Consider the following 22915-nt stretch of genomic DNA (forward strand, 5'->3'; position numbering starts at 1 on the left):
GAGCTGGAGCTGTAGAGCACTGTTGATCTCCACCCTCACCTGTTGAGGTTGAGGGGAAAGTTAATTAATTAGACGTCAGCTACATTCTTTGTACACAAATTTTTTTTTTTTTACACATTTGTCACATAACAAGAGATAACGGAACAATTAACACGGGTGCAGGATTACAGCTTGTTAAATGAATTTGTGTTTAATTGTGTCTTTAAAGAAGACGATAGTCGCTTTGTCTTTTGAGATTGGAAATTTTCATAAAAATTATTGCTATAAAAGGTGTTTTTAACGATAAACAGAGAACCCAGAGTGACAGTAAACTTAACGGCTTTGTCAGTTGAATTAAGAAGTTCTCGTACGGTGTGCTTTGTTGAGGAGAGAATGTATTATTTTACAAGAAAAGGTGCCTCAGATCAGCCTCATGAGCCCCCGACGCCTCCGGTATGAACCTAGAAAGACATTTGGATGTTATCACTGATTATTATCTTACAATATGAAACTCAATCTGCCAGCGGGAGAGAAAGTCAGCACTTTGCCTGCTCAACCTTTGATTGTATTGAAAAGCCAAAGTGGTGGTCTGTCCTGATGTGGCGCACGTGTGTGATGTCATATCGTTGCAGCATTAATGGCTAGAATGTATTTAATTGCTAACATGGACCTTATGTGCACTCATCTTATTTATGTTTTTGCATCATTCATGTTTTTCTTTCTGAAGTCAGATGCAGTGCCACTAAACATAAACACAGTAGGTTATATCAGCAGAGAGCTCTTCTCTTCTTTTTCTTGATGTGCCAAATCAGGCATCACTGAGGCCTGTGAAAGCTAATGCTGGAATCGCATCGCGCAGTAAGGCATATCAGTTATGGACGTAAAATAAAAAGGTTGGGCTATGCACTAAAAAATTCTAGTTCTCAATGCCTTTTTGTCCAGAAGGACTCTGTTAGAAGAAAGTTAGCCTAGTATGCATGTTTCTCAAGCAGCATAATAACCAGTATGTATGATGTAGATTTTGAAGCAGCATTAAGCAGTATATATGTACAGTTACAGTCCAACCTCTTTTTCTATGGTGGTTTGTGTGCATTAATTGTCTTTCTGTACAGGTTGCAGAGCTTCATTGGCAGGCCCCAATGAAAACCCACACTGTATGTATGTACATGTCCATGTGTCTGTGTGTGATGACACTTAACTGTTGAAGTGGTGGTCGCTTTAAATGTTTTGTAAGCCTTTCCCCCCCCTCCCCCCCACTGGCTGGTCTGTGCCAGAGAAGGAAAAGCAAAAACAAAATGTGGAAGTGTTTTGCTTCGTTTGTAAAAGAGGGGGAACTTTTTTCATGCATAAGTTGTAAATGTTTTACTTGAAATGTCACAAATCAGAACCACAGATGTATTTTGTTGGTTTTAAAGTTGCAATGGGGCGTAGTGCATTGTCTATTTAGAACTGATTGTGTGTGTATTGTACTGTACGTAAGCACCGAAGGTTGAAGCATTGTGTACAGGCTATTTGCTTGATACTGGCAGTGAATGTTATTAATGTCACAGTCCTATACATCAGAGTGACGACACAAGTGCTTTTTGAACTAATGAAGGCTGTGCTTGAGTCCAAATTTCAGTTCAGGTGCAGTGAGAACTATGATGAAGTATCTTACAGGGTTTACTAGGATTTAATAATCTTAGATTTTCATCCTCAACCTCAAAATCATAAGAATTACGTCCAGCAGCTAAGTGATAGTTCTCACGTCTTCTCAGAGCATGTTTGATTGTTGGAAAATTCTCCTGGTCTCCAACTTTGGCACTGTATTGGTGCAGGAATAATAATTGTTGCACTAGTTTTTCCTCCTTTAAGTGAAGGCGTTTGATGGATGGCACCCATGATTTATCTCTTTTAACTGTCAAAAGGCTCAACAATGAAAACACAGGCTGGTATTTACACATCTGTCTGACTGGATGGATCAACAATCTGCAGGAGATTGAGTCTCACATAATGATACATAATCATACCTGCTATTTCACTAAGTAAGGAAATGATTGATCTCATCTAAGCAGATAAATACTGATGGATTTTCTGTGAAGTTTAGAAGAGAGGAGGGAAATCCTATGTGCATTCATCCGCTCTTCACTTATTGCCCCTGCTAATACAATCATGTGACCTGAGCTATGATTCCAACACGAACAGTGGACATAATAACATGAACACCCAGAAAATATAATGCAATACATCCAGTAAATACTTTTGTGAAGCCTATATTGTTCCGTTTCTTGATGGCTGAAGAGTTTTTATTCTAAGGTGTTTCTGATACAGTTCCTGTTTGTTCGCCTGAAGGACAGGTGTTCACGTTATTGTGTCCACCACCTGTATGAATGTGGGACCTAATATGTAGTGAATAAGACTGTTTTTTTTTCTTTCTATAAAGCATTTAAAACATTGTCAACCCCACAGTTACTGCTACACAGATTGTGTTGTTAGAATGTCAAAGGTTTTAAAGTGTTTGACTTCAAAGAGCAAATATGACTAATCATTAAGATTATTAAAGTGTCATCAATTCTGACTTTAAAGAGAAATATTCACTAAATGGTCTGTGGCTTCATGTTTTTTCTGTATGCATTGCTCTAAACTACATTATAGTGTGTCGCTAATATATTTCCATACCAACATATCATGCTGTGAGAACCTTAACCTATACTATGAATGAATGTACAGCGGGCCAATGTTTTGTTTTTCACAGCCTACCTGCATGACATTGGGTAAAGATTGTCGTTTTCTTTTCTTTTTTTTTGTCTGCTAAGCAGCCATACAGATGTTTATAAGTTAATGCCTTAAGTTTGCTCCGTGTATGAACAGTTACATCATCACAATAACCTGCGTTTTTTTTTTATTTATAAATGTGTTTTGTATTTAATTTTGGCTCCCTGGTCACAGAGTAAAGGTTTGTACCCTGACTGACTGGTCATTTGAGTGTTCTGTGAAGATGTACAAATAAATTTGTTAAACATTCACCCGGCTGTTTGCTCTCACACTTTCCCCTGTTGCAATTTGACTGTACAGCAGGCCTCTCAAAGTCTTACTTTATTGAATAATGTAATGAAAGATTTGTCTGCCATGTTCAATCATAACGACTTAAACTCTTGTTTCTGTCTAATCTCCAGGGTTCCCACTTTATCCAATCCTTTGGAATATCAAAGTTTAAAAGGTGGATTACTGAAAATGGGATTTCAGGAAATCTGAAGGACTGAATCTGATTGATTAAAGAACAATAACAACAATTTAAAGATCGTTTGGGTCAATGAAAGTGCTTGACTTTGTTAATGGAAGTCATGGGACACTGTGTCGGGGTAAACAGTGTGAACTCTGTATCTTGTGATGAAACAGAGCTAAATATTGATTGTCCATGTGGAAGTAGACGAGTGCAAAACCACCAAACAGAGCAAAGTTATATTTATTTTATTACAGATTTTTCCCCTTTGAGAATGACAGATTTCCAATGCACTTTTTTCCCATTTTCTCACATCTCTAATGAACTGATGCCGAGGGCACTTAATCACTCATTACTTTGATTTACTCAAAGGAAACTGACACCAGTTTTCCTCGCTTTACCAGCAATTAATATGATAACAGTCTCTGTCATCATTTCAGTGCTTTTCTCCAGTGCTTTCTGAGCTCCAAACATGGGTCGCTTTCTTCTTTTTCACCTAAACTGGATATTTTACTAACTTGACACTTTTATAGTTTTAATTCAGCATAACACCCCTGAATATGTCCCTTCAAAAAAAAAAAATCACGCAATGCAACCCAGTATAATAGAGGACTAGTCTACAAAATAAAAACAATCTGTTGGGAGAGCAAAACGTGGTAATTTCAACCCAGCAGGTCTAAATCGCTGAAGGTCCCGTCCGCTGTGGGCTGCGGGGTGCCTTCCTCTGTGGCAGCCTTTGCAGGAGCTGCAGGATGGAGCGGATTGAAAGGTTTCCAGGCCTTGGACGGGCAGTGGAAGGGGCTGTCGTTCACAGCATCTGGGGCGACGGATGGTTTGGAGGCTTTGGTGTCCTCCTCAGAAGATTCCTCTTTGGCTGAAGCCTTGCTGGGGGCCGCAGCGGGTGGAGATGAGGTGGCGGAGGGAATGTCATACAGGAGGTTCCTGAGTGGAGACCAGCCAGGAGGACGGCGCCTGGTGAACAACTGAAGGAAAGAACAGTGTATTTCAGAGTGAAAGTGTAGCGTAGCCAATCTCTTGGGATTGGGCAGTAAAATGGAAAAAAAATGTGCTAACAACCCATTTTACATTGTGGTGTTATCTTTGTCTATTTTTGGTAAATACTATTTTTGCTGTTAAAGGTTGCAAATTGCAACCAACTGAATACCCCTCAGTTTACCCCTCCCTTTCCAAGCGTGTCGGAGAACCTATACGGTGGCCTTCAGGTCACGTAAAAAAACGTGAAAGTTTCTCTCTGGAGTCAGTGTTTGGTTTGTCCGTTCTGGGCTACTGTAGAAACATGGCGGACTCCGTGAAGAGGACCCTATGTAGATATGAAGGGCTCATTCTAAGCTAACGAAAACACAACGATTCTTAGTTTCAGGTGATTATACACTAATGAAAACATAGTTATGAATATTATATTCCATTTCTGCTAATAGATCTCCCTAAATCCTACACACTGGCCCTTTAATACTGTCATACTTCTTGATACTTTACTCCACCATGTATTGTTACTAAGCATGTTGTCTTTTGTTTGGAACATCAACGGACTTTAAAGCTAAAGTAGGCGAGATTGGAGGAAATATGATTAAAAGAAATATTTTTATAAAACGGTCGCTATATCCTGACAGTAGTACATGAAACAGGTAACCTGGAAAAAAATCATGTGTCTCTGTGTCCTCCGGTGCTCAAAACATCATCTGCAAGATTTCACAGACCGGAGGAAAACAGACAGTAAGAGCTGACCTGAGATCTGCTGTCCAGCTGCCGTCTATTAGAGCCAGTTGTCAATCACTCGCGAACGCCGACCAAACGGTCAAACTAGGCAGCGCTGATCCAATATGAATCAATATTATGTTACGTTAATGCCTATTTTTCGACTCAAATGTTTTCAGAATCATCTTGTAGTGTACAGTTTAGCTCTAAAATGAGCTGTAAACGCCGCCACCATTGTGAAATCTGGTGAAGGAACGCCAACTTTCGGTCACATGACCGGAGCACAGCCAATAGGAACGCTCTCTGAAATTACCTGTGATTGGTAGATTTTTTAAAGCCTGAAAACAGAGCCATGAGGAGGTGCAGAAGTCTAGTTTTCTCTCAGAACACTTGAATTACAATATGCTGAAAGATTATTATGGAATTTTTGCCCAATGATGCCAAAAACATACTGCCTACTGCCACTTTAATGTCTACATTTCACTTTCAACATATAACTATCCAGCATTTTAGCAGATTAAAATCATTCCACTTCACTCTCTAATTGGTTGTGTCCCCCAAGCATGGAATATCACAGAGGAAGTAGTATAATTAACAATGCTTTTTTTTTTCTTAAGTCTGGTCATCATTTATATGGGTTGCAGTGGCATTAAAGTCAGACAAGGACTAACTCACAACAGTTAAGAACTAGCTGGTGACTCCACTTAATACAAAATATTTTTCTCAGGAGTTGGTGAAGACCAAAACAGGGACGAAATAAGAGTGAATATTGGAATTGGACAGACGTCCAGAAACACAACTCCAAATGATTATGCTAATGTTGCTCACAGTATGCTGCTATATATTTAAATTGGGAACTCTTTGCTTGTATGCTTTTTAGAAGTTTTTAGAAACTTAATTAAAACTAGGGTGGGTAATGACATTTTTTAATATTCTTTTTGCATCCCGACAGCAATTAATAAATCAAATGATCTGACAAAAAAAAGATTAAAGAAATCTGGTATTTGGTGGCTGTTGTATAGACTGTAATAATCCCGTCCATTCAGGCTATCTGTCTAACTACCTGCCTGTCTATCTGCACGCACTCTGCCCGTAAACTCATTGCATGTCACTGGAGACTTCCACAAAGTGCTATCTTGACAGTTGTGAGTACTAACAATAGCCATGTTCATCGTTTACGTTCATTATGATAGTTTTGGGGAAGTGGCTTTGGAGGGAGGCCTGAAGCGACGGGTTGCCAGTGTTGCTGACTTGGTGACTTTCTCTCTAGATTTTCATTAATTGGAAAAGAGTTGATGACACTAGGCTAGGTTTGTTGATTGGATCATTTCTAAATCTATCTTACTCCTGCTGTTTTCTCCAATGATGCAGACCCCAGTTTTAATTTCAAAACATTACAGTTGCACAGGCTATCCGAGTTTAGTGGCTGTCCTGCTCTTCGTTTGATTTCTTAAAGAGTCAAAATGCTATCTCATGTTTGATTATCTTGTGAAAGGTGTGTCTCACCATGGGAGGCAGTGCCCCTGCTTCACACTCTATGTTGGTCTGTGGGGACTCAAATCTCCATGGTGCTACATCCACTGTAGAGTTACAGTTAGCGTACTCCTGCACACATAAACACACACAGAGAGAGACACATTAGGTCAAATAAGCCTGGATCACATTATGTCAGCTGCAATGTGTGTTTTCGTTTTCATGTTTACCGAATCCTTATCATCAGGGACACACAGATCGTTGAGGTCTTTGTGTTCGGCCTTGGTACAGGTGGTCCTCTTCATATCAAACCTCAGCTTGAACCTGAAACCTGCGACCACCTGCAGGGATACAGACAGACAGTATAGGTAGAAAAGACACATTCTTCCCACTTCCTCTTTCTTCGTATCACCCAGTTTCTACCTGTCTGGTGGCGTGGCCGACATTGTGCAGGGTGAACAGGTGGGTAGAGTCGGACATGCTGTTGTACTTGGAGATGGAGACAGAAAGAGGAACCTTAAGGTCCTCTGAATTCTCATCAATCTCCTCAGGGCAGCCCAAACAAGAAGCTCTCTCTTTGATGATGTAATTATCTGGACGGGAGAAAGATTGTGGGAAAAGATAAAATGAGGAGACAGCAGATGGAGGACATTCACAGCATGGTCACCTCATGTAGGTGTTTAAAAAATATATATTACAGGCAATGTTAACTATGCATTTAAGAAAACATTAGCCCTCATTTCCCATCACTACTCATGATACTGTTAACTTTGCTGCTAGGATACTGATCAGCATAGATTTATAAAGTGCTCTCCAACAAGAAACAAGTAGGCCTAAAGCAAAATAAACATACATAAAGCACCCAAGATTAAAATAAACAATAATGGGAGGTTAAAACCAGCCCAATCAAATTAATTAATGCAAATTATATTTAATGGTGAGATGTGTGATGGAGAGATATGCAAGGTTACATACATATGTCTTTAAAAGTTGTTTAAAACTGATAAAAAAAACTGACTTTTCTAATATCTTGAAGTTAATTAGTTAAAGAATTTGGCTGTGCTCCGGTTTGTGGGCGGTGCTTTGTATTTCTTCAACTGATCTCAACATGACTGCTGGGTCACAAACTTTCTCATTTTACAGCTAAACAGAACACTACAATATGTTTCTGAAAACATTTGAGGTGAGAAATAGGCATTACAGTAACAGAATATTGATTAATATTTGATCAGCGCTGCCTAGTTTGACCGTTTGATCGAAGTTAGCGAGTGATTGACAGCTGCTCAGAGACGGCAGCTCGGCTCTGATTGGTTGTTTTCCTCCGGTCTGTGAAATCTTGCAGATGCCGTTATGAGCATCGGAGGACACAGAGGCACATGATTTTTTATTCAGATTACCTGTCTCATGCACTACTGTCAGGATATAGTGACTGTTTTATAAAGATAAATCATATTTGCTCCATTTCTACCAACTGCAGCTTTAAGGCCAGACAAAAACTACTTTAATACACAAATGATTTATTCAAGCGGAGCCTTGAAAAGTTACTCAACGTTTTGGAAGCTGGATAGAAAAAACATAGAATCTATTTACTGTAGGCTGACAGTGGGCTGGTTAGGCAAACAGATTAAAGTCTGAAGACTGTCACTGCCGTGTTGATATATTTCACAATCAGCTCCCCTCTGTATACCCTGCGCCCACCAGTGTACATTTTCCTTAATGACTCACTGTTTTCTTAATGAGAAATATGCTTCTCTGATAAACAGAGTCACAGTGGATGTTATCAGTATACACCAGAGATTCCTCCATTCATGATCATACAATGCTGGAAGATCTGTGGATAGTACTGGTTTCTCGTTATATAGGATGAGACTTAAAGGGCCAATTCCCCCCAGTGGAGGCATCACATGAGAGACGTAATAAGTATTAATGAGCCACTGGGCCTGCGGTTAATATCTTAAATGAGGTCCCAAGTTGAAGAAGTTTCTTAAAATAATCTCTCTTATTGAGAGCATTTTGAAAGACTCTTCACTTTAAACTCTGTTCAAGTTTCTGGCAAAAGAAAAATCACTTGTCCCTTAAGTGTCCCAGATTATTTCACACTGCAGGAAACATGAGACAAGTTAAGCAAAAAGTTTTATTTTGTTTTCAGACTTTCTGGACTTTTAGTAATATTTATAGGAATGGTTTGAGGTTTTTTGTTAATATCTTAGCAAGAGGTGGATGACAAGCTTCTCTCGCATCTCTGGGCAAATGTGAAGCTGCAGCCAGCAGCCGCTTAGCAGCCAGTAAACTTAGCTTATCATAAAGACTGGAAAAAAGAGTAGACAGCCAGCATGGCTCTGTCCAAAGGCAACAAAGGGTGCGAATTAACATGTTATATCTCTTTTGTTTAATACGTAAAAAAAGCCTAAGTGTAAAAACGGCAAATTGTGGTTTTGATGGAGATTATAAACCAGACTATGGGGTGGGAACAGTTGCCAGGCAACCAGTAGACACTTGGTGCCTTCAAATGAAACTTGTGAGCTTGTGTTTACAACACGGGAATATGTATAATGACAGATGAAAAAGATGATGCCAGTGGGAATATCAACATTTTCCTCAGACCTATTATAAAATAAAACAATATACGACTAAAATTGCAATATATTCACTTATTATGCATTGTAAAATTAACATCCTTGGCCTCCGCCATTTCTTCGACAAGATGGGGGTGTTCATGCTCTTCTCTTGAACGCGGTAAACACGACCCCATTTGAAGGCACCAAACTGCTCCAGCTCAAAACCACAACTTCATGTTTATACAATGTAGTTTTTCTTACAGATTCAACAAGATTTAATGCGTTAACTCGTGAGCTTTAGAGATGTTGGTTGGCAGCTTCTGTTACCTTTTTGACAGAGCCAGGCTAGCTGTTTACCTCTGTTTCCAGTCTTTATGCTAAGCTAAATTAATTGTCTGCTGGATGTAGCTTCATATTTAACATAAAGACATGAGTGGTATCAATCTTCTCATCTTAACTCTCTTCAAGAAAGCAATTTTCCAAAAATGCTGACCTATTTCTGTCAGTAACAAATGTATCACTGAACTTGAAGCTGATTCTGCTGGTTGAACTTGTGTCATACATGTTAATTAAAAAACAATAATCAGATGGTTTATTCTCACTCACCGAGCAGGCAAGCCACCTGTTTAGTGTCTGCTTCGGTCTCTGTCATGTAGACTGTGGCATTGCATGAAATGGGCTCCTGGAGGAATAGCAGGATAGATGATGTCAGGGTTATGATTTATGTCATTAAAGACTGTATAAGTACAGTTTTACATTAACTATTGTTAACAACGTTTAGCAATACAATCTCCTTCAATGTCTCCCAGTGTTTGAGTACACAGGACATTTGCAGCTTTGTTTAAACTTTAGATTATACGTTTTTTTCCACAGACATGAATGGAGGACAGTTGTTGCTGTATCTCATCTCATCATTATTACCTGGCGTCCATGAGGAAGATAGTTGCAGTCTGTCCAGGGTTTGCTGCTCCCAACTGGACAGTCACTCCTCCTGCTGGTGAACTGCAGTGAGTACACTGAGTCTGAGCCATTCTCTGACTGTGGACACACACACACACACACACACACACACACACACACACACACACACACACACACACACACACACACAAACACAATCAGTGTGTACCAGAGGTCAATGTGTCTAAACATGTTTTCCTAGAATTTCTTGGTAATCATCCCACAGCTTTAGTTCCTCTTACTTCATCACCGTCCAGTTTCAGCTCTGAAATGTGACGCAACAGTGAAGGAATTTAGTTTTGAGTTCAATAAACTAATTTTCATGGTAACACTTACAGTTCTGCAAATTTCATGGTGATTAGGTGATAATTAGCAAGTAACCTATTTGAAATTTCTTTGGAATTACTGCCAAATTACCCCAATATTTACCTCAAAAGTTATCGAAAATTACTTTATTTGTCTGTCTTGACTTGGGACTTTTATCATTATTATTTTATATCTGTTATAAACTTTATTTAATAATTATATTCTGCTATTTCCCAATAAGCAGTAATAAATAGCTGGTAATTTATTTATTCCCTTTCCAGGAAAAGAATACAAAGTTAATTGATATGCTTTATTTTCATATCTGCCGGTAAATAGATAATAATTAGCAAATAACTTCTTTGAAATTTCTTTAAAAATCTCCCTGAATCATTACATTAGCTACCAGGTTACATTTGTGCAGACAATAAGTCATACAATGGTGAGATTTGTGCCTGATCAGAAGTGTCTTCTATTAGTTTTCCACCTCCGATGAAGAGCAGCCGCTTCTCAAGCCTAAGGGCCCTATTTTAACCATTAGATGCTATTTTAGCATATAATTATTAAATAATGTTTATAATAAAGTAATTTTTTATACATTTTGAGGTAAATATTGGGGTAATTTGGCAGTAATTCGAAAGAAATTTCAAACAGGTAACTTGCTAATTATCACCTAGTTACCATGAAATTTACGGACCTGTAAAATTAAGTGTTAACATTTTCATTTACTAACAGAGCAACTCACTGTGCAACTCACTTTTACTTAATTTCAAATGGAAATATTGTACTTTTTACCCATATTATTATTATTATTATTATTATTATTATTAATAATAATAAGGCTTTACAGGCAAAACATAAAACAAGCCGATAAAATTGTATGAATTCTTGTAGTTAAAGGCATATTTTGTTCACACTATAAGCAGTTTTAAGCAGTCAAGCAGTTAATCAAAAAGTTTAATTTTGCACCTTAAACCGTTATTTGTGTTTGTAGTAACTATATGAGTCTCCCTTTGTTGAGAGTACTTCCATTACTATCTTCCTCATACAGTGAAAAGAAGAACCGTGTTCCTGTATATTATGTTCCCCTCTTACATGTATGACAAATGGGTGTATAGTGTAAAAGTGAATCAATGCAACACTGTAAAAAAAACTAAAACTCTCTGCACTTTTATATATAATCAGAATATCAGTTTGCAGTATTAAGGGGTCTTGACTATCCTGAGACAAAGCAGGTCAGGTGAAGATGCAGAAAGCCACATCCTTTTATCAATCACTGTACCTTGCTGGCTGATAGTATCTGATAGAGGGCCAGCTGGTGTCCGGTGCTCATCCTCTTGTTGAACGTGGTCACAGCGCTGCTGACGGCCTTCTCCACTGATGGGTCATCACAGAAGATCAGGACACCGGGCTGGACGTCCAAAGCCTTGCGGAAAAGGAGAAACAAATGTAAATGCACAAAATTAAGTCTGACTTTTCTAAGGTCTTTATATATATATATATATTTTTTTTATGAAACCATCTGAGAAGGGAAAATAAATCTTTTGGCAGCTCATCAGCATATCTACAACCTGTAACAAGCAGCGGTGGAAAGTAAACGTCAAGTAAACGTTTGTACTATTTGTACTTTACCTGAATATTTCCATCTGCTGCTATTTTTTTCTTCTACTCTGCTTCATTTGAGAGGGAAATATTGTTCTCTTTACTCCACTACATTGGTCTTTACAGCTAAAGTTATTAGTGACTTTACAGATAAAATGTTACAGATTAAACATTTGATCATCCTATGAAATATGATGCTTTATGAGGTATTTAAACTTAACTACAACATTAAAATGCTTCTTACATTTTAATGAATTAGTAATATAAATCCATTAACATATATATAATATAGCGTAGAAAGGGGTCATTTTGCAGCATAGTGACTACTTTTACTTTTGATGCTATAAGTAAATTTGTGCTGACAAACTATTTTTTACTGAAATAAGACTTTGCAGGAAAAATTTAGTATTTTCTTTGTGTGGTATCGCTACTTTTACTTGAGTAAAAGATCTGAACGCTTCTTCCACCACCGAGCAAGTTGACATTGCTTCATTTTAAAGGGTCACAGGACAAAAAGGTTGTGAATGACTGGAATAAAAGGCAAAGCAAGTGTGACACATAATGATTCAAATAGATAAATCATGCTTGTAATCCAATGGTGGAAATAAGTAACTAAGTACATTTACACAAGTACTGTTCTTAAGTACAACTTGAAATTTACTTCATTTTTTGCTACTTTATTCTCCACATTTCAGAGGAACATATTGGCCTTTTGACTCAGCTACATGTATCTGAAAGCTACAGTTACTTTTCAAATGAGCATTTTATATGCAATAAATATGATCAGTTTACAATATATGATGCATATTTGTAAAGCAGTTAGCCGGAAGCTACATCATTAAAAAGCTGCTTACATTATACATCAATAAAATCCAGTGCATATATAATATAATAACCTGACAATGGCCATATTGCATTATGAATACTTTTGATACTTAAACTACATGTTGCTGGTAATTCTGCTCTTTTGCTTGAGTAAAGTTTTGAATGCAGAACTTTTACTTGTAACGGAGTATTTTTAGAGTTGTACTACTATATTTTTACTTAAGTAAAGGGCCTGAATACTTCTTCCACTACTGCTTTAACCCTTAGCAGCCTATAGTTCATCTGTTCTCACTGTGTAATCTGGGTTTTAATGCCAGAAAACCAGTAAGAAGTTCTGATTTCTGATACTTTCTCCTTACCAGTACAAAGGCTGAGCTGTGGAGGCACAGCAGGCCGAGCAAACACAACCCCACGCCACTCCTCATCGTCTGATCCTGATGGATGTCTGGCTCTGCTCTGCTACAGTGGAAAGAAATGGTAAATATCACACCAGTTGATGAACACTTGCAGCCTAAAATGTATCAATGATGGTGATGCAGAACTTACAGTTTCTGAAGGTGGAGGCCTGCTGACGATCCTGTCGGGCTTGAAGAGGATAAAATTTGACTCCTCTCCACACAGGGATGGACGGCTTAGTGGACTTCTCCTGAAACTGTGGGTGGGAGTCCTGAGATAAAATGATGACACACTGATAGACACATACACAGGGGGCAGGAGGGCACAGAGGACACACACACACACACACACACACACACTAATTCTCAAAACGCTCAGTCGGTAAAAGGAGAGTAAATGTTTGCTCTTTTGTTTGCCCTCCTACCTGGCGAGTCAATACAACAGTCAGTATTAGAGAGTGAGACAGAGGAGAGCAAGCAAAGAGATGTACTAACTTCCTTCTTTAGTGACTATGGAAGAGCAAACACCCTCCTACATTAACACTCACAAATTAAACCACACAAGTAGAGTGTATTGTAGCAAAAAAATACCCAATTGTACGTGTTTAGGGGCCCTCGTGTGTGTTTGCTCGCTGTGTGTTTTGTGCGTTTAAACTGGTACTTTGTCCCTGTCGACCTTTAACCTTAACCGCTCTGATTTCCCCACTGCTCCTCTGTGAAATGAGGTGAAATGTGCTCAGATGTTACACTTTATATAGATCATAGAATCGATATTGTTTTTGCTTTGTCTGTGTGCAGTTACTGTAAAGGATTACTCCAAGTTCATCACGTACATCTTCCATGTGTCCCTGGCAAATCACTGGCTCTGTTGCACTTTAGGAACCGCTTAAAGCCCCATCATACAGCTCTGTAGAGATAGTTATGAAGCAAGCCTTATATTTTTGAGATTGTAAAGACAAGAAATAGTTGTGATTGGGTAAAAATCTAAAGGAGAGCAGATTTATAAGAGCATAATTCTGCCCTCTTGTGGTCACATATGTACCAAGAAATACTGAGCCATAGGAGTGACCATAGACTGTAAACAAGCCAGTCGACTTTCATGGTGTCAAAAAAACAGCCCTGTTTTCAGCTTTCTGACGATGCATTTTCCAGCTGAAACAAGAGGGTTTTTAAATAGTTTATTTATCTTATCCCCCTGAGCCGTGATCCCGACTGACTTTACTGTCTTTCATAGGCTGTAGTAGGTTCACAGACACAGATACCATATGAAACTAAAAAACCTAAGGAATCCATTGCGACCGAGGAAAAACTGGCATGGCCATTTCCTTGACCTCTGACCTCCAGATATGTGATTGGAAATGGGTTCTATGAGTACCCACGAGTCTCTCTTTTACAGACATGCCCACTTTATAATAATCACATGCAGTTTTGGAAAAAAACAATGCAGTTTTTTCATGCAGTATAAATGTGTTATTTTTGCCTCTTCTAAAATGGTGTATTTGAATATTTCCGCATACTGGGGTCCCTAATCCGTCTTGAATTACATAAATTGAGTATCACTGTAAATCTGAGACTCTTGTGGATCCAACGAGTCTAACTGTATTCATTATATTCCGCTATTTCCTAAAAGATGGTAATTTGTTTAACACATTTCCAGGAAAAGAATACAAAGGTAATTGATATGCTTTAAATTCATGTCTGCTGATAAATAGATAATAATTAGCAAATAACTTCTTTGAATTTTCTTTAAAAAGAATTCCTGAATCATTACATTAGCTACCAGGTTACATTTGTGTAGATAATAAGTCACACAATGGTGAGATTTGTGACTGATCAGAAGTGTCTTCTGTTAGTTTGGGTTTTCCACCTCCGATGAAGAGCAGCGCACAGCCGCTTCTCAAGCCTAAGGGCCCTATTTTAACCATTATATGCTATTTTAGCATATCATTATTAAATAATGTTTATAATAAAGTCTTTTTTTTCTTAATTGTTGAGGTAAATATTTAGGTAATTTGTCAGTAATTCCAAAGAAATAATAAAAAAAAAGGTTACTTGCTAATTATCACCTAAATAACATGAAATTTGCGGACCTGTAAAATGAGGTGTTACTGAAAACACTGCTGACTGTGATCCGAAAAGAAACCACTCAGCCTGTCACTTTTGGTTCCGGTGAAGTGGTTTTTAATGTTAATCTGTCTGCTGACTGCTAACTATAGGAAATATAACATGTAGCCTACATTTACTAGCATTCATCCTTTAACTTGACCCTTGCAGAGCATGGTATGAACTGTTTTTCTTCACTTTCTTTTTTTTGTGCAACTAGTGATCACTCATTAGGCACATAAAGCTAGAGTTATGTGTGGAGTAGTCTCTGATTCAGCGACAGGCTGAGAGGCTCCACAGTTTGTCTGTTTAACTGACATGAAGTCACCATCAGAGGTGTCGGTAGTTCCGTGCTGAGCGGGGCAGTGGTCTCCACCGCTTTCTGTGACACTTCATTTCCTCTGCACAGCTCATTTAGGTGTTAACTGAAGGTGTTCAGTTTCACATTTACAACCAAAACCACAGCTGCAGCACTCATACTGCAGTCATCATCTATCACTGGAGCATTATTCTACTCTATTCTATTCTTTTCTTTAGTAAATATGATGCTAAGGGGTCACACAGGTGGATGGTCTCTTTTCTTCCTGGCTGCTGTTATTCCAAGTAAGTTTGATAACATTCAAATCTCATTTCACCCACAGGTAATGGACTAAACTCTCTCAGCTGTTCTTTCAATTCAGTCTTTATGGGAGACTTTTTACAGATGAATAGTGAGGGTTTCCACACCTTTACCACCCAAACATCTTTGCGCCAAAAATGAAACTATTAAACTCAAATATAAAAGAATTTACATGATGCCATGCAGCACCGACTAATATTTTATCAAGTCTGTAATTATGTGCACACAAGGAGGTCAATAATGATGTGAGTGAACTTGTGATTGGGACATTTCTAATTATCTTTTATTAATTTTTCTTTAATAGTTTTAAATGAAATGGTGGTCATAGTATCTTCTCTTTAAAGAGTGGAATTTCCTTATACATGTATGCTATGAGTGCTGTTCTCTGTCATATATGAGACCGTTCTGGTTTCCTCTCCCACACAGCTATCATTGGTTTAGTGGTCTTCAGTGGTCCCATACTTTTTCATTCTCAGTCTGTGGTTTAAGTAAACAAATGGTATGACAATGGTGAGAGCCATTTCTCATGTAGTATCACATCACTACATCAACTAATTCATGTCCAAATATCTTGGAAATGGTGATTGTTAAAGAAGGGAATTGTTTAAAAAAGTGGAAAGCATGAGTTTTTGCATCTTTTTGCATTTTTGCATTTTGAATATTCCTGATTAAAGTTGTGTTTACTCAGATTTTAATGCAGTTATTGAGTTAGTGAGTGAGTGTGGGCAAATAACTAAATGTGTAGTCTGCTGTGTGCATTGGACCCAACTAATTTTGAAATGCTACCTTTTTATATAACAATAAAAAAAGAAGTCAGGTAATAAACAGACGTTGAGAATGACATGTCTCTTTCTCCACCAGGTGTCCACCTCCAGAGAAATGACAGCTCCATCCAGCCTGCCTCTGACTCTGAGCTGCCCTCTGAGGCTCAGATCTACCAGCCGGTGTTGCAGCCCTCTGAGGCTGTTCCTCCGATAGGTACACACCAACACAACACCACGTTTATCACAAACATATACAACAAAAGCACCAGTTCCCATAGCCCATCTATTGTAGAGGGAATCACAAAGATGTGAAAAGAATGGCATGAGTGGTGAAGGAATCAATATTATTACAACAATATACAGGTGTCTGTAGGAATTTTTAATAAACTTTTAATCAATAAGAAAAGTAAAAAAAAAAGAATTACATACAATTTAATATAGGAAACATCTCAGTAGCATAAAAACTGCAAGATACAATATAAAATATACATATTAAACTTACAAGCAGTGTGGAGCGACATCTACAACATCACATAAAGCTAGTTGTATTCCTGAGATAATACCGTAATTATCTTCACCGCAGTTAGTTCACTTGCATTTTAATGTAGACCTAACATTAACGGTTTTAAGGGAAAGTAAAAACAAATAAGTAAAGATGTTAGGTGTGGCAGATAAAATAACATATTTGGTTATTATAAATAAAGGTACTTAATTGTGTGTGTTAATGTTTCTGTGTGTGTGTGTTTTGTGCACAGGGACCTACATCCTGAAAAACGTTTCTGGGAAACCGTGCATCAAAGCCACCATGGGAGCAGAGTACATTGTCATCGACAAGAAGGTGAGTGGCTGCGTTGTGGCTCATCAGCTCTTTTAAAATAGATACAAACGTGTGTAGGCTACTCTGGCTCTGAGGTTGATGCATATTTGTATGTAAATTCATACTCTCATATGTCTCCAATATGAGTAATGAGTGTCATGGTTTGGAAACTCATCTTTAAAGAACAGAAATTAGTAGGCTGATTGGTGAGTCACAGCTTAACCCAGGGTCCCTGTACACCAGACAGTTACAGCGGATAACTGACCTCATTTTAAATGATGACTCCCACCCTTTGCACTATGACTTTCAGCTTCTTCCTTCTGCACAGATGTTTAGTGTCCAGAGGTCTAGAACAGAGCGGTATAAAAACAGCTTTGTTCCAGCAGCCATCACTCAGATGAATAAGTCGTGGAAACACTATATAGATGCTCATGCTATAGAAGCAACGCTTGCTTATTTATTTATGTATTTATTTTTGTTTATTTGTTTATTTATTTGTTTATTTATTTGCTTATTTATTTATTTATATTGAATTCATTGTATTTTAGTGGTTTTAGTGATCAGTGGAGCCTTTAGCATTTTTTATCATGTTTGTCTATTGTCTTTGTCTGTAAAATGTGTGTCACTATGGATACCATGTCTTTTTTTTTTACTGCAAACCAAATTGACCTATGTATACAAATAAAGTAATCTGAACCTCTATCAAATACAGTCACATTTTGGCAAAAAGTTAAACAACATAATGAGAAGAGACACTGACTTGTGACACTGTCTACTGATGTAAAGTAATATTTCTCTCCTGTGTGCATTCAGAAGACTTGGTATTTCAACCTGGACCCCTCCAGAGTCAGCATCAGTGGTTACTGTGGCAACGAAGCTGCTGCTCTCCATCTCTCGCTGCCAGACAACGCTGCCAGTCTGCAGTTCACCTTCAGAAAGGTACTACACATTTAACAACAAACTTCACATTTCCCTCTCTGTGCATGCACTGTACTGTACTTTACTTTACTGTACTGTATTTATCTGTACTCTTAAGTACAGATTCCAGGTAACTGTTCTTTACTTGAGTGTTTCCATTTTATGAAACTTTATTCTTCAAGGCAGTTGTTGATCTTTTTACTGACAGCTTTAGTTACTTTACAGATTACAATTGTTCATGACCTTCCTGTCCAGTGAAAATCACTTATCTCCAAATTAGGTGATTTCTTTTTTTTTTTTTTGGTAAACTGAAGCATGAAATGTTTCTTTATTGGTTAAGAAAATTGTCCTATGACTATAGATAAATGACAGTTCTGTTTTTCTGAGCTCATGAGGAGATAACTCTTTTTTCTTTTCTTTTTTTTTAAACATATATTTATTGTTTTTATACATTTAACACATTGTACATACAACACAGAACCTTCCCCCAAATTGAACAAATGGCAGCTGTATAAAATAATAATAATAATAATATAAAAATTATTATAAAAAATCTTACTTGAAAGTAAATAGCTAAACATGAAGTTAAAATGATATACAGTATATTTTCAATGAAAATATTATAAAGGAAATACATAAATAACATCAATTAGTTTGAGAATTTGGTCACAAACATAAAACAATTTACAGCACACATTCCTCACAGTAGATTAGTAATTTTTCTCTAACTTCACACTTCTGGTGCCTCTTCAGTGTCACCATTTTTTAACAAATTCCAAAAACATTTCCTAGATGTCATAAAACTCCAAACTTGATGTTATGTAGGAGGTGACTTAGATATACGTGGTTCTCAAAGGACAGCGAAGCTACAAACAGTCGATGATTTTATAGAATATGATGCATCGCTGTAGATTAAACGACTCATCAGTTAAAATGAGCACAACCATATGAACATCTACAGCAGTAAAATGTAACATACACATTAATGCACTAGTAATATTAAACATAATATATAGTAAAAACATAATATATACTGTACAGTAATACTAAAACACTGGCAGGGATCACTTTTCTGCATTTTTCTACTTTTGATACTTTAAGTAAACTTACATATTTTCACTGAAGTAAGGTTTTGAAAGCCTGACTTTTATTTGTAGTGGAGTATTTTCACAGTGTGGTATTAGTACTTTTACTTAAGTAATGTAATCTGAATACTTCTTCCACCACTGCATGCAGGTTAGGTTAACTGATAACTGTAAATACATTATAGGCGTCATTATGACTAGAATTCCTGTTCATGGTGTCCAGAGACATTTAACACTATACTGCACATATTCCTGTTATGCAAAAATAATCATTTCATGTTTTGTTTTTCCTAGTTAAAAAAACAATTTTTTTACTCATTCCAATTCTAATTTTGAGGGTACAACGAAAACACACAAATTGTTCATGAATAATAGCTCTGTCTCAGGCCAAAACTTCAGATTTACATGAATTAGTACATACGTCCAGTTTGATGCACTGGAAATGTTCAGAAATGCAGTCATTATGGAAATAATAGAGTTGACACAGAGGCTTTCTTCCACTGTGAAAAAAACCCTTTCATTAACTGTTCAGATCACAGAGCATCATGTATCTTCCAGCTTCACAGCTAGATCAAAACGTTCTCAACAAATGATGAATTGATGTTTGTTTACTTGGAAAAAGGTGTTAAGGATTCATGGATTTCTGAATCAGCTTCAATCTCTTGTATTTTTATTTCCAGGAAAATAATCTTGTCTACGTCGACCAGCTGACTGCTCATGTGTCTCCTCTGCCTGTCTGCCAAGGATGTGCCAGTAAGCCCACATAGAGAGAGACAAATTAGATATCATATAGTTGATTTCTTTCTGATTTGGAACAACAATCTGCAAACACAGAGAATGTAACTGTCCCTGTCTTACATCCTCTACGTCCCAGATAAGACTTACTCAGGTTTGGTGGCCCATGACAAGCTGTTCGTAGCACCTGATGATCAGAGCTTCATGTGCAAATCTGAGAAAGTGCTTGTGATGTCGTCGGAGCTGAGGATCAAGCTGGTTCCTCTGCAGGTGCAGGCCTTCACTCTGCCCAACGGACGGTACGGAAAAGGTGACTGAGCTGATCATTTGGGTTCAGTGATGCAGGTGTAAATGAAATCTGCTCCACAAATTTAAATGAGTGTATGTGGTTTATACTGTTCTAGTATATATTGCACCATAATCATATTCAGTCCTTTCCCTCTAATTAGGGACCGGGTACCTGCAGCTTTAATAAATATTATTGTTTTTGGAAGTTTTTGAAATTCACATCTCTGGATTAAAAGTAAATCAACACTTGACTTTTAATTATATTTATTGGACAGTTTACTCCCTACATAATAGTCTTGTCTACTTTGTTCCTGGTGTTAATACCAAATAAAAACACACGGCCAAATAGATGAATATGAGCACCAGTTTTACAAGGTTTTTTATTCATACAAATACATACATCTTCATATGTACTGTATATGGGCTTGTTTTCTACAGTTGGATCAGATCATGTTGCTTTTAAAACACTTTTTAAAACATCTACAAAAACTCACTGATAGCTTAGTTTGGAGGAATTTACCACTCTTCTCACTGGGCTTCAACACAGTCCAGTAGGGCAATCATTTTGCCATGATACATCTCAATTTCTAAAACAGGAAGCTATAAAACAACGGTTGCATTCCATGCTTTCTATCAGGTTTTATTGTCTTTATTTCTCTGAGACATCTGGGCCAGAAGCAGGGAGTTGTGCCAGATACAATAAATAAAATCTGATGGGAAAGCCCATTGTGAGGATGAGATTTAAGAGAATCAGACGGTGTGATCATGTTTGTCCCATTGGACTGTGTTTAAGACCAGTGAGAATCTGCTGCAGAACAGTAAGTGTCCTGAAACTAAACTAAAAGCTAATGGTTTAGTGCTGCTGAGCACAATCTATAAACGATGGAAGACAATAGCCTTGTTGTTCCTCAAAGCAGTGGACCTATCTCTGCACTAGTGGTTCATGTGGTTAATGAATCACATAAACAAGAATTAGATCAAAATGATTAGTGTATGTGCACAAATAGCCACAATCAGATCAGAGATTCCTCATGTTTCTGCTTAAATCAAGATCCTTATACCATTTCTTCCTCCTTCTTCCTGCATGTTGCTCTCCTGTCGTATGTTTCAGAGGTGGAGTGTTGTGCCGACTTTAACAAGCAAATTATTCCCATCATCCTTGGGGCCGTAGTGGTGGGTCTCATTCTGATTGCTGTGATGACCTCCCTGTTCATCAAAGACCGCCGCAGAGACAGATACGAACGGCTGTGAGCGCGTTGTGAAACTGGATGGAGATTTCCTCCATCTGAAAGAATATTTCATACTCACTTACTTTTACGAAAAGTTCTCAAAATTGCTTTCCTTAACATGAATGTAAGTTTTTCCTCCTGGAATTTTTCTAATAATAAAAAAAGAGGTCTCATGTCCAATATTATAACTATAACTGCAAACAATGTGTTACATTTATTTATTTGAATATTTGATTTTTTTATTATTGTTTTCTGTTTTCCATTGATAGCCTTTTGTTCACTGCTGTGTGTTGTAATACTCTGATTTGTTGCATATTCAACAGTTATTGGATAAAAAGGAAGTGGATGGAAAATGAGTTAAAGAGCCCTTAATTACACTAGTAATATTTATGAACTAGACTATTGTATAATGTGATTTATTATAACAATATAACACTTGCACCTATATGGCAGAGTACTGCAGAATGATTTGGAGCATCATTACCTATTATAAGTTCGTTTTGGCTGGCTATAGTGAGAAATAAGACGTTTTGTTTGAATGAACTATATTTTGTTTTTTACCTGTAAAGGTAATATATAACTCAAACATATTATAGTGTAGCCAGTTTAGATGTTGAATGCTTTATTTTTTCAACTAATATAGATTCAAGATTCAAGATTCAAGATGTTTATTGTCACACCGGATATACGAATACAATCGTGTGAAATACTTTTTGTTGAGAAGCTCCATTAAGAAAACAGTAAGTTAAGTAGCAAAAAATAATAAAATAGAAAATAAAAATAATAGTGTATTTACAAATAATATACATTATAATAATAAAGGAAGTACTTGGTATATGGTAACTATAGAGGCAATATATATATATATAAATATAAATATATATATAAATATATATATTTATATATATATATGTTTATATATATATAAATATATATAAATATAATTATAAATATAAATATATATAATATAATATATATAATATATATATATATATATATATATATTATATATATATGTATGTATGTATGTATGTATGTATGTATGTATAGTTACCATATACCAAGTACTTCCTTTATTATCCCATATATATATGGGAGCAGTAGAGGTTGCATACTATAAAAATATTGCACAGGCATTTTAAATTTTTTTTATATTGCACATATTGCATATATATGTTTCAGACTTTCTATATTACTTTACAAGCAATTCTTCTTGTTAAAAAAAATAAAATAAAAAGAGTTTTATATTGTTATTGTGTGATTGTTTTTTCTTTATTACTGTAATTCACCATCTGTTTGACAGAGAACTGCCCCCCTCTGCTGGTGGTTTGTGGTAACTTTGGC

At 36.9% G+C, this 22915-nt stretch overlaps 2 protein-coding genes across 4 annotated transcripts; one reads left to right on the plus strand and one right to left on the minus strand.

Annotated features, from left to right (window-relative positions):
- Positions 1-3408: 3408 nt before the first annotated feature.
- kng1 (kininogen 1) lies at positions 3409-13304 on the minus strand. 2 transcript variants are annotated; one of them, XM_074635075.1, is made up of 9 exons: positions 13165-13304; positions 12978-13077; positions 11474-11617; positions 9850-9966; positions 9535-9610; positions 6794-6963; positions 6601-6711; positions 6404-6502; positions 3409-4164 (listed from the first exon to the last, which is right to left on the minus strand). In XM_074635075.1, the coding sequence occupies exons 2-9, from the start codon at positions 13041-13043 to the stop codon at positions 3844-3846; spliced, it is 1104 nt and encodes a 367-aa protein (XP_074491176.1). In that variant the 5' UTR covers positions 13044-13077; positions 13165-13304; the 3' UTR covers positions 3409-3843. The 2 variants fall into 2 exon arrangements, with proteins under 2 accessions (XP_074491176.1, XP_074491177.1); XM_074635076.1 differs by having other exon boundaries at positions 12978-13074; positions 13165-13302.
- Positions 13305-15530: 2226 nt separating this feature from the next.
- lamp3 (lysosomal associated membrane protein 3) lies at positions 15531-22415 on the plus strand. 2 transcript variants are annotated; one of them, XM_074636984.1, is made up of 7 exons: positions 15531-15719; positions 16597-16713; positions 17255-17337; positions 18133-18255; positions 20000-20072; positions 20194-20364; positions 21454-22415. In XM_074636984.1, the coding sequence occupies exons 1-7, from the start codon at positions 15659-15661 to the stop codon at positions 21591-21593; spliced, it is 768 nt and encodes a 255-aa protein (XP_074493085.1). In that variant the 5' UTR covers positions 15531-15658; the 3' UTR covers positions 21594-22415. The 2 variants fall into 2 exon arrangements, with proteins under 2 accessions (XP_074493085.1, XP_074493084.1); XM_074636983.1 differs by having other exon boundaries at positions 15533-15719; positions 18130-18255.
- Positions 22416-22915: the final 500 nt, after the last annotated feature.

The sequence above is a fragment of the Sebastes fasciatus genome, chromosome 5, assembly GCF_043250625.1.
Source record: "Sebastes fasciatus isolate fSebFas1 chromosome 5, fSebFas1.pri, whole genome shotgun sequence".
In the NCBI taxonomy this organism is placed as follows: Eukaryota; Metazoa; Chordata; class Actinopteri; order Perciformes; family Sebastidae; genus Sebastes; species Sebastes fasciatus.